Source organism: Hyperolius riggenbachi, chromosome 10, assembly GCF_040937935.1.
Source record: "Hyperolius riggenbachi isolate aHypRig1 chromosome 10, aHypRig1.pri, whole genome shotgun sequence".
Classification (NCBI taxonomy): domain Eukaryota; kingdom Metazoa; phylum Chordata; class Amphibia; order Anura; family Hyperoliidae; genus Hyperolius; species Hyperolius riggenbachi.
Window position 1 is genome coordinate 111,563,775 of NC_090655.1, and position 12,740 is coordinate 111,576,514.

At 43.4% G+C, this 12,740-nt stretch overlaps 1 protein-coding gene across 2 annotated transcripts in view; it reads right to left on the minus strand.

Moving 5' to 3' along the window:
- PDCD11 (programmed cell death 11) overlaps positions 1-12,740 on the minus strand; it is a 92,208-nt gene that overhangs the window by 35,129 nt on the left and 44,339 nt on the right. The window contains exons 18-21 of one of the 2 annotated variants that reach the window (XM_068257508.1): positions 6,554-6,709; positions 4,146-4,261; positions 2,846-3,333; positions 2,689-2,751 (exon numbers count right to left, since the gene is read on the minus strand). In XM_068257508.1, coding sequence (XP_068113609.1) covers positions 2,689-2,751; positions 2,846-3,333; positions 4,146-4,261; positions 6,554-6,709 — 823 coding nt within the window. Of the gene's footprint in view, positions 1-2,688; positions 2,752-2,845; positions 3,334-4,145; positions 4,262-6,553; positions 6,713-12,740 lie in introns of both variants that reach the window. The other variant, XM_068257507.1, reaches the window with a different exon arrangement.

Genomic DNA, 12,740 nt, shown 5'->3' on the forward strand with positions numbered 1-12,740 from the left:
TTGTGATTCTCATCTACAGGGTGGGCCATTTATATGGCTACACCTTATTAAAATGGGAATGGTTTGTGATATTAACTTCCTGTTTGTGGCACATTTGTATATGTGAGGGGGGAAATTTTTCAAGATGGGTGGTGACCATGGCGGCCATTTTGAAGTCGGCCATTTTTAATCCAACTTTTGTTTTTTCAATAGGAAGAGGGTCATGTGACACATCAAACTTATTGGGAATTTCACAAGAAAAACAATGGTGTGCTTGGTTTTAACGTAACTTAATTCTTTCATGAGTTATTTACAAGTTTCTCTTTGTTTACAACCATTGACATGTTGCCGAGATTAACACGTAAGAAGTGCATAGAAATTGTGTTGATGTCTGGTGAACGCAGTAACCGGGTCATTGCAGCAGATTTCCATGCAAGACACCCTAGAAGACCACCCACCTTCCATGCTACAGTTAGAAAACTGCTTGCTAAGTGTCGTGAAACTGGTTCAGTGTTGGATTTGCCAAAATGTGGACGCATGAAATCTGTCACTAATGAAGAAACATCAGTGGCTGTCCTAGCTTCATTCAGCAAGAGCCCACAAGCTTAGCACTCGCCGCATGTCACTGGAGAGTGGCATTAGTCAAACATCCCTTCGGCGGATATTAGCTACTCACAAATGGCACCCTTACCAACTCCAGCTAGTGCAGTATCTCAACGAGGATGACCCAGATCAGCTCACTGAATTTGCAGAATTGGCAAAACAAAAATTGGAACAGGACCCTCAATTTACGCAGAAGATTTGGTTCAGTGATGAGGCAAACTTTTAGGTGAATGGTGAAGTTAAACAAAACCACCGCTATTGGTCTGACACTAACCCACATTGGATAGATCCCTCCAAGACTGTTAGAACAAAAAAAATTGATGGTATGGTGTGGTATATGGGGTACAAAGATAGTGGGGCCATTCTTCATCAATGGAAACCTCAAGGCCACTGGATATGTGAAATTGCTACATGATGATGTGTTTCCCTCTTTATGCACTGAAGCTGGCACGCTCCCTGAGTTTGTCCAGCAATATGGTGCACCACCACATTATGGGTGTCAGGTCTGAGCATTCCTAGATGAACAGTTTCCTGGAAAGTGGATTGGTCGTCGAGGGCCAGTTGAATGGCCCCCCAGGTCTCCCGATCTGACCCCCTTAGACATTTATCTTTGGGATCATCTGAAGGCAATTGTCTATGCTGTGAAGATACGAGATGTGCAGCACCTGAAACTATGGATACTGGAAGCCTGTGCTAGCATTTTTCCTGCAATGTTGCTATCAGTGTGTGAAGAGTGGGAGAAGAAGGTTGCATTGACAATCCAACACAATGGGCAGCACATTGAACACATTTTATAAATGGTCAGAAACTTGTAAATAACTCATAAAAGAACAAAGTTACGTTAAAACCAAGCACACCATTGTTTTTCTTGTGAAATTCCCAATAAGTTTGATGTGTCACATGACCCTCTTCCTATTGAAAAAATAAAAGTTGGATTCAAAATGGCCGACTTCAAAATGGCCACCATGGTTACCACTCATCTTAAAAAGTTTTCCCCCTCACATATACTAATGTGCCACAAACAGGAAGTTAATATTACCAACCATTCCCACTTTATTAAGGTGTATCCATATAAATGGCCCACCCTGTAGATTAGAAGTCATAGTCTGCTGTTACCCAGTGGGTGGTCTTATGACTATAGCAGATTATGTCAAAATAAAAGACTTTAGGCACTCATTTCACCTCCTATACTACTCATGCTTGACTAGCAGAAGTGAGAGGGAGCAGCACGTTACTGCAAAGTGCTCGGTGATGGAAGAGGAGACCCGATCCTGCATCCAGATCAGGTAAATATATCAAGCTCTCCCTGTGCTGCTCTGCATTAGGTTAGCGAGGCAGGCCGAAAACAATCGACAGCAGCCCTGCCTCAGGTTATCTAAAATGAGAACTCGGGCAAAGCAGTTAAAAGGTTAAATGGTCTTATGCTTGGTAGACACAATGCAATTTGCAGTCTGATCGATGAGAAATCTGCTTGGTAGATGTATCTTGTGTACATGTCCAAACTGCTCCCAATAGATAACAGGATTGATTTTCTGAACATTATTTCTCAAATATGATCCTGTTTCAATCGACATTGGATTGGACAAATCAGAAATAATCGATTTGATCCCATTGATCAGATGGGAAGTTGCATTGTGTGTATGCAGCATTAGAGGAACCTAATTCTCTGTTTGTATCTATGGACACAAATGTCAAAGCAACTAATTGAGTTCCCATTCAGTGGGCCATTGAATTCTCTATACAGTGGCAGCGGGCTTACATATAAAAACAGCGCCGGGAAATTTGGGCGCAAGGTGAAGCCTAAAAACAGCTTACCCTGCTCCTGCAAAAGTCCTGGTGGCGTTAATTAGTATTCCCCCTCCAGGCCACCAAGGACTTAGGGGGAAAGACGTAATTTGGCTTCAGTTACTGGTGGCAGCCGAATTATGCTGTTTTTAAAGTAATTTGAGCTCCGTATTTTGACGACACTCAAATTGCTGTCTCAGTGCCGCTACAGCTGTAATTCACATTACGGCCTATGGTGGTGCCCCAATATCCAGCGCGGTTATGTGGCAGTAGTGCTGTTATAAGTGGGTCCTTTTCCTCCTCTTTTTGCGTAGATCTTACCTGGGGAGAATGGTGAGCTCTAGAACAGACTGCAGCAGGTTTGGGTGAGTGATTGGCAGAAATCTGTCAAAGACACAATGATAAAACAGACAATCAATCAAGATGAATATGATTTTCTTCATTATTGTCAATCGGTAATAATCCTAAAACAACGTACCTGTGTGTCTTAACCTCTCTTCCTCCTATCACGCGGCAAGTCACACTCTGATTAGGCCACAGTCTGGCTGTAGGCAGGGAACCTACAGGGACATCCTCTGTGATCTGAGAAGCATGGATGGTGCCAAGCATGTCCTCTGTAAGGGAAACCACTACACTGGTGGGCTTTATGCATTTCACAGTGCCTGTGACCACTGCACCAATAGATGGCTTCTGTTTAGCCAAGAATGGAGCCACAGTGCTTTTATCCCTCGCTGAACTCCCAGCCTGCACTGCCAACAGCAGTCCATATTCATCTGCATTCACCGATGACAATTTCACTAAGATCGTCTGGCCTAGTTTCAGCTTTTCCGAATCAAAGCGGAAAGTGTCATTGTAATGTCGGCACAGTGGGACGGCTGCCAGCTGAGAAGTACCTTCCAAAGATACCACCACAAATTCCTCTGCTATGTACTGCACAACAGCAGAATGCGTCGAGTTCTCTGCAAACTGGGAAAGGGAAAAACAAACTGAATGATATTACATTACATAGATGGACAAAGGAGTACATCAAATTGCTTTTCTGCTAAAGCTTCCAAGAAAGGCAAGTCTAAAGTGAACCAGAGAGTAAGCACCCTCATGTATTTTACCATATATATCAGTGGGAACATTAGAGAATTTCTAAAAACAACTAATACATACAAACTAAGGGCTGGTGCACACCTAGAGTGCTTCTGAGAACTTTTCAAAATGCTAGCACTTTGAAAAGCGCTTGGCTAATGTATTTGAATGGAGTGGATCACACCAGAGCGATGTGATTTTTTCCCAAATGCAAACGCGGGTCCTGCAGCATTTCAGAGGCAATTCAGCCTCAATGTTAAGTATTGGAAAATCGAAGTGGAAAATCGCTCTAAAAAGCGATAGAATGGAGCATTTTTCCAAAGTGTTTTCTTTTTACAAAAGCTGTACACTTCCAGCTCTACTGTACAAGAAATAAAAAATTGTTACACCAAAACGCTCCAAAAATCGCTAAGGCATAGCTAGAAAATCGCTAGGCACATGCCTAGAATCGCTTACAAAAATCACTTCTAAAAACGCTGAGCGTTTGAGATTAACCTAGCACTTTTAGGTGTACACCAACCCTAAGAGTCATACAAAATCATACAAAAGCAGAAACTTTTTAGAGATTTGCAACAATAATGATAAATGGCGATAAAAACACACCCATTATATAACTACTTAGAAATAATGACAGCTTAAAAACAACAAAAATAATGACAAACCAAAAAAACAAAGCAAAAAGTAGTAAACAATATACTCACAGTCTTGTTACATTTCTTCAATAGTGTGGCATTCACAGAAACATAAACATGACTATTCAATATATCCACATGCACAACCACAGCCTTGGGCTTCTGTCCCGGAACTAAGGGCTTTTCTATAAGATAAACACATTACAAGATATTAACACAGAGCACATGCACTGCTAACAAAAAGGCAGGATACATTTATGCAATGCTAGACAAAAGCCTCATTTCAGCCCACAATTGTTAATGTATACGAAAGTAAATTTGCATTCTTTGACAATGGACAACATTCTGATGGGTAAAAGGAAAAAAAAATAAAAAATAAACAGTTTTACCAAATCAGTTTAAAAATAAAAAGCTGTACTGTAGATAAAAAAAACAATTTTTTTTTGCCTATTTCTACCGTTTATTACAAAACTTATGTTTGTGTCACAATTTATGGTGAGGATATCTGATTCTGAAATGATGCTGCAGTGCGCATTTTTCACTTTGAACTGAGAAAATAAAAGCATTTTGAAAGGTAAAAAAATCAATCTTATTGGCTCAGGGAACATATATTCCGTTTCAGCAATTAGTGCTGCAGCAGATAGTGCTGGAGGTGTGCACAGGAGCAATGCCAACCCATGCACAGCTGTGCTTCAGCTACAAGATGTACTGTATATCTACATCCTCGATGCTTAGATGAAGTCACAGAGGATGTAGATATACTGTAGTGGTGGATAAAGTGGTTAAATGTAAAAGTATATTAACCTTGAAGGAGCTGTGGAAACTTGTCTGTAAGCACAGCAGAACCTACAAACAGCCTAAAAGGTTGGTCTTCACTACTGAGTACTGCCAGCGATTTGTGCTGGTTGGATGAGTTGTAAATAGCCGGGACTGTACTGTACATCAGCTATATAAACTGACAGGGAGAAGCAGATTACAGGATCAGTTTTTTTTAAGTAAGAAACATTTTGTAATTCTTTGATGTGGTTAATACAACTATATCCTATGCACCGAACACAAGGAATCCAGCGCAGGAGATTTGGGAGCAGCCAGCGCCACCATAGGCCGTAATAGGAATTACGGCTATAGCGGCGCACAGAGTGTAACTTCGGCGCCGTCAGAAGACGGAGCTGAAGTTACATTTATTAAATTGTCTGTTTGCAAGAAGCAAGGCTTTTGCAGCTTTTCTTTCACACTGCATCCGTTGCTTTCCGTCACAACAGACAATATAATCGCATCCCAACACAATGTAATTATATGTCAATGGTACATTTGCATTGGCGCATCAGCGGTGCAAGGAGTTCCACTGGAATAACGTGCAGCATTCATTGTGCATTCTCAACATATGCTTTGACAATGAGGCATACCCTTCAATATACTGTATGCTTCACTGTATGCATTGCATCACACTTCTACGAATGATGCGAGTTTTGATCACTGTTGGATTGCGTTCTCATCGCAACTTGCATAGTGTGAAAAGAGCCTTAACCACTTAAGGACCAGGCTATGCTGCACTGATCTGTGCTGCGTGGGCTCTCCAGCCCACAGCACAGATCATGTAATAGCCAGGGCAACCGGACTTCCCCACCCCCCTTTTTTCCCCACTTGGGGGGTGTCCTGCTGGGGGGGGGGGGGGGGTCTGATCGCCGCCAGCTTGCTGCATGTAGCGGGGGGGCTCCTCAAAGCCTATCAGATGCCGGCAATCCCCGGCCAATCAGAGCCCGGGGATCGCCGTATGATGTAAACAGCGGGGATTTCTTCCCCGCGTGTTTACATTTAGCCTGCGAGCCGCGATCAGAGGCTCACAGGCTGTTCATGGAGACACCCTTCGTGAACTGACATGGAAAGGCCGCTCGACCATGACCATGGGAAACCACTTGCGACCTGCCGACGCCTATCGGCGTTAGGCGGTCGTTAAGTGGTTAACCTTCCAAGGAGATTGTGGACTACAGCAATGGAAGTTTGTGCTGCAGGAAATGGCTGGAGAGGGGTTCCTGACCAGATAGATTACAAATTATTTAGCACCATCTACTCAAGGAGCTCAAACAATTAAAGGGAAATTTAAGTGAGAAGTATATGGAGGCTGCCATATTTATTTCCATTTAAACAATACCAGTTGCCTGGCAGTCCTGCTGATTTTTCTGGTCAGTCGTGTCTGAATCACACACCTGAAGCAAGCATGTGGCTAATCTGGTCAGATATTTGTCAGATACATCTGATCTGCATGCCTATTCAGGGTCTACGGCTAAAAATACCAGGGGCAGTAGATCAGCAGGACAGCCAGGTAACTGGTATGGTTTAAAATTAAATAAATATGCCATCCTTCTCATCTCCCTCACTTCAGGTTCCCTTTAAAACCAAGCTCTGCCACACATAGGACCATGAAAACATTTGTGCCTTTAATTAGTTTTAGATTACAATAGGACAGGCTCTCTTACCTGCATCCCCTTGTTGTGTGGTTGATATTCTTTTGACTCCAGAGATCTTGCCACGGCTGAACAGAACGGAGCCATCTTCTTTCACTTCTTCAACAACAAGGTTCAACTTTCTCCCCGGTACCAGAGACAAGATGGAGTTTTCCTCCTCTTGGTCTTCTACTTATTAGAGGGAAAAAATACAAAATGTAAAGTTCCATTAAAAATACTGCACGGTGCTGTGCTAGAATCAGCCTGGAAGCACTATCCAATAGTCTAGTGTAGAATAAACACAGAAAACAAGAAAAACCAGACGGCATGGTCAAAGGTTTACAGGAAAGCCCCAATTTTATATTCTACCATTGTGCAATGGTTATACGCTGGGATTTCTTTTTTCACTCCTGGAAAGTGGCTTCAATGCTTAGACTTTGCTTGTCATGTGACCATTTCACTGTTCCGCCTTGTTAAGGTGGGGACACACATCAGATAAAAGTCTTTGGAAAAGGCAAGATCACAGACCAATTGTACCCCTTTCCATGTAGTATGAGAGCCATACTCTACACCAGGGGTGCCCACACTTTTTCGGCTCGCGAGCTACTTTAAAATTTGCCAAGGCCAGGAGATCTACCAACGTCCCAAATGCTAAGCATGCCCCCCCCCCCCCCCCCAACGTAGGTTAGCCAGGTGTATGTGCCTGCAGCATAGGTTACGTGCCCTCAGTATAGGTTAGCCAGGTATATGGGCCCTCAGTATAGGTTAGCCAGGTATATGGGCCCCCAGTCAAGGTTAGCCAGGCATATGGGCCCCCAGTGTAGGTTAGCCAGGCATATGGGCCCCCAGTGTGGGTTAGCCAGGCATATGGGCCCCAGTGTAGTTTAGCCAGGCATATGGGCCCCCAGTGTAGGTTAGCCTGGCATTTGAGCTCCCAGTGTAGGTTAGCCTGGCATTTGGGCCCCCAGTGTAGGTTAGCCTGGCATTTGGGCCCCCAGTGTAGGTTAGCCAGGTATAGGGGCCCCCAGTGTAGCTTATCCAGGTATAGGGGCCCTCAGTGTAGCTTAGCCAGGTATAGGAGCCCTCAGTGTAGCTTAGCCATGTATATGGGCCCCTAGTGTAGGTTAGCCAGGTATAGGGGCCCTCAGTGTAGCTTAGCCAGGTATAGGAGCCCTCAGTGTAGCTTAGCCAGGTATAGGGGGCCTCAGTGTAGCTAAGCCAGGTATAGGGGCCCTCAGTGTAGGTTAGCCAAGTATAGAAGCCCTCAGTGTAGCTTAGCCAGGTAAAGGGGGCCCTCAATGTAGCTTAGCCAGGTATAGGGGCCCTCAGTGTAGGTTAGCCAAGTATAGAAGCCCTCAGTGTAGCTTAGCCAGGTATAGGGGCCCTCAGTGTAGCTTAGCCAAGTATAGGAGCCCTCAGTGTAGCTTAGCCAGGTATAGGGGCCCTCAGTGTAGCTTAGCCAGGTATAGGGGCACTCAGTGTAGCTTAGCCAGGTATAGGGGCACTCAATGTAGCTTAGCCAGGTATAGGGGCCCTCAGTGTAAGTTAGCCAAGTATAGAAGCCCTCAGTGTAGCTTAGCCAGGTATAGGGGCCCTCAGTGTAGCTTAGCCAAGTATAGGAGCCCTCAGTGTAGCTTAGCCAGGTATAGGGGCCCTCAGTGTAGCTTAGCCAGGTATAGGGGCACTCAATGTAGCTTAGCCAGGTATAGGGGCCCTCAGTGTAGGTTAGCCAAGTATAGAAGCCCTCAGTGTAGCTTAGCCAGGTATAGGGGCCCTCAGTGTAACTTAGCCAAGTATAGGAGCCCTCAGTGTAGCTTAGCCAGGTATAGGGGCACTCAGTGTAACTTAGCCAAGTATAGGAGCCCTCAGTGTAGCTTAGCCAGGTATAGGGGCCCTCAGTGTAACTTAGCCAAGTATAGGAGCCCTCAGTGTAGCTTAGCCAGGTATAGTAGCCCTCAGTGTAGCTTAGTCAGGTTTATGTACCTGCAGCGTAGATTAGCCAGGGTCCTCTGGACTCCTGGGACCTCCGGCAGGCAGTCCGCTGGCCAATAAGAATGTCGTCAGGGAGAAGACGGCAAGACGCGGCGAGGAGAGAGGGAGGAGAGAGGCGGCGCAGCCGCTACGTCATGGCTGGGGGCGCCCCCAGCCATGATGTAGCGGCCACGCCGCCTCTCTCCTCCCTCTCTCCTCGCCGCGTCTTCTGCCCTGCATTCTTATTGGCCGGCAGCTAAACATGCTGCTGGCCGCAAAATTTAATGAGATGCGGCCAAGAGGCCGCGATCTACCAAGAAGGCGGTCGCGATCTACCGGTAGATCGCGATCGACCTATTGGGCAGCCCTGCTCTACACAGTCTATTCTATTGAGCTGAACTCCCCATCAGATAAAAATCTTTGCAAGATGCTGCACACACAGATGCTGTACACATTCAACAGATCAGTATCTGCAAAAGATCAGTATCTGCCTCCCTGTGCACCCAAACACACTTTGTCACATCTTCCTGTCAAGGTTAGCTCAGTGATCACATATTTAGGCATCAAGATGCACAAAGACCCGAACATGCTATACTCCCTGAATTATGTCCCATTAATTGCAAGTCTAAAACGGCAATTAATCAGCTGGGAGAACTTGCCTATTAATCTTCCGGGAAGAGCTGCTTTAATCAAATCGATTACTTTTGGCAGATTGTTATATCCCTTACAGACTATCCCTCTGCTGCTAAAACACACAGACATACAAGACATAAATAGAGCCCTGACTAGATTTCTATGGAAAAATAAAAAGCCGAGGATAGCACTCTCGAAATTGACACTTCCTAGACTATGGGGGGGGGCTAGCAATCCCAGACATACGCCGATATAATCTAGCATGTCTGGTTAGACATATTAGAGACTGGCTGAACAAGACCAGCAATCACTCAAATTATCACTTAGAGGAATCTTTCTCTGACCCATGGTCGTTGCCTGGTCTTCTCCATACCACACAAAAATATATGCCCCTACCTCTCAAAAACAGTAGAGTAATTAGAGACACAGTGATGGCCTGGAGAGCCCTTAGGAAGATGTTCTATGTGCCCTAGCAAATCTCCAAATATATGCCATTATGGGGTCTCCTAAACTTCTCAGCTAGTTTGGCTCACGGGGGTTTTCTAACTTGGAAAGAAAAAGGAATTGAATGTCTGGGACATCTTTGTGATATGCGCAGGGGGAAGCTTTTGACATTTCCCGAGATTAGAGCCAAATTTGGGATAACTAGAGGCCACTTTTTATATCTCGGGCAATTACAATCATATATACGAAGCAAAATAAAAGATGTATCAGTGGCAGCCAGCTTGAACTCTTTTGACAAGTTCATTTCTCCTCACCCCCCTCAGCTGTCTTTATCAGACATTCATGCTAGACTACAAGAAATTAACTTGGAGGCCAAAGCACAAAATAATTTTTCTAAATGAAAAAAAGACATAACATGTGAAAACCTAGAAGAAAAAATACTTATGGGATATAGAATAATCCACAATATAGTACCGGGGGGAAACTTGGAGGGAATCACAGCTTAAATTGATCCACAGGGCCAAATTCGCCTTCAATATAAAGTATCAAACTCCTCCTGCGCATTACTCACCGAGCTGTCCTAAATGCTCCCTGCAAAATGCAGATTTGTTCCATTGTCTGTCAATAGTAAAATTTTGGGACGATGTCTTGGTATATATCAAACGTGTATGTAACCTACACTTAACTCCATGCCCGCTTATGTTTTTGTTTAACTATGTAGAATCCAACAAGGCAGATCCCAATGCAAAAGCTAGCCAGAACTTTAGCAAGCTAGCTCATCTGAGTATTAGAGCTTCTCGTAAAGTCATTTTCAACAGATGGATCTATCCAAGCGTCCCTACTGTGTGGGACACACAAGAGGAACTTCAGCATCTCTTCAACCAGGACAGGCTTGAGTCAATCATCCATAAAGATAAGAAAACAGCAAGATTTTTTAAGAAATGGAAAGGGTTTATCCTGGCAACATTCACAAATGACGAGATAAGAACCCTAATGGAACATTTTAAATATACCAAGTGGTACCTCACAGAGCATCTGAAGGGCTCTTTGGGCCGCCTCGATATTACATAAGGGATAAAATGGTAAATGTCCTGCTCTCAGAGGTGACAGAAGGGGGGGATAAGGGTTTTAAGGGAAGGGATGGGTGACAGGAAATAGAGCTAATGACGATGCTGTAATTAACCTATTTTGGTTCCAGGACGTAGTTTCTACGTCCTGGAACCATGCGCGCTACCGTGGCCGATCGCGCACGTGCACTCCCGGCCGCGGATTCGGTAGCCAGGGAATCAATGTATCGGGCTACGGTGCCCGATCATTGATTCCTCTCCCCCGCTGAAGAAGCGACAGCTTCTCTCAGAAGCTGCGCCTTTTCTGGCCGTTCCCTTCCCGACGCGTCACTGTAAGCGTATGTTACGCTTAGAGTGACGTCATGTAAACAAACTCATGGCCGCCATCTTGTGGCCAAAAAGTAATACTACACCTGTAAAAAAAAAAAATTTAAAATTAACACACATTTACATTATAAATCTATTGTTTACCTCCCACCCTCCCAAAACTACCCAAATAAAATGTTTACAATAAAAAAAAAAAACCATTACAATAAAAAAAAAAAAAAAAAAACATGTAAATATTTACCTAAGGGTCTAAACTTTTTAAATATCAATGTAAAGATGAAATATTTCTATATTTTTTTATTTTAAACTTGTAAATAGTGATAGATGCAAAACGGAAAAAATGCACCTTTATTTCCAAATAAAATATTGTCGCCATACATTGTGATAGGGACATAATTTTAACAGTGTTATAACCGGGACATATGGGCAAATACAATACGTGAGTTTTAATTATGGAGGCATGTATTATTTTAAAACTATAATGGCTGAAAACTGAGAAATAATGATTTTTTTCCGTTTTTTCTTATTCTTCCTGTTAAAATGCATTTACAGTAAAGTGGCTCTTAGCAAAATTTACCCCTAAAGAAAGCCTAATTGGTGGCGGAAAAAACAAGATATAGATCAGTGCATTGTGATAAGTAGTGATAAAGTTATAGGCTAATGAATGGGAGGTGAACATTTCTCACGTGAAAACGTCGGAACCTGAATGGGTTAAGGAACGTGCATACGTTTACTATGAGAAATGCTTATTTGCGATTCATATCTTTGTAATGGATCTGTATGTTCCAGCTGCAATGTACCATTTTCTGTCTGAACATATGTTGGGTTACAAAATAAAAATGTTGTTTAAAAAAAAAAAAAAAAAAAGATCAGTATCTGCAAAAGATCAGTTCCTGCAAAATGCATTCATAGTCTATGATATCTGCAGATCTCATACACATCTTGTTTCAGACAATCATCTGCAGATCTGAAGATCCATCCTGGTGGATCTAATATGCAGATGAATGTCTGTTAAACAAGAGGTGTATGAGATCTGCAGATATTTTGCAGATACTGATCTTTTGCAGGAACTGATCTTTTGCAGATACTGATCTTTTGCATGTGTACAGCATTTTTCTGTACAGCATCTTGCAAAGATTTTTATCTGATGGGAAGTTCAGCTCAATAGACTGTGTAGGTATGCTCTCATACTACATGGAGGGGGGTAAAATTGGTCTGTGATCTTTAATTTTCCAAATTTTTATCTGATATGTGTACCTAGCTTAAATGTAGCCCATTCCATAAGGCTATGACAGAGCATGTCAAGCCCCAGCCAGGGCACTATTTGCACAGTGTTTGTTGTCTTCCGTGTCTGCATGGGTTTCCTACGGGCACTCCGTTTCCTCCCACATTCCAAAAACATACACATAAGTTAATTGGCTTCCCTCTAAGTTGGCCCTAGACTATGATACATACACAGCACAATATAGACATAGGACTATGGCAGGCCTTAGTTAGCCCCTCTGAGGGAAGTGATAAGACAATATACTCTGTACAGTGCTGCTATATAAATATTACATAAGAATAATAAAAGCCTTGGGTCCCGTTTGCCTGCAGGTAAAGGAAAAAGCAAGGGGAGAATGCAGTGGGGTGGATACAAGTGTAACAAATAAAGCGAGCCACAGGCAGAATTAAACTGAGATAAATAATATCTCTAGAACTCATCCTAAAGTGAGCCTGTGGTGAGAGGGATATGGAGTCTATAGGTGCCTACACACGCACTACTAAATGCAACGACG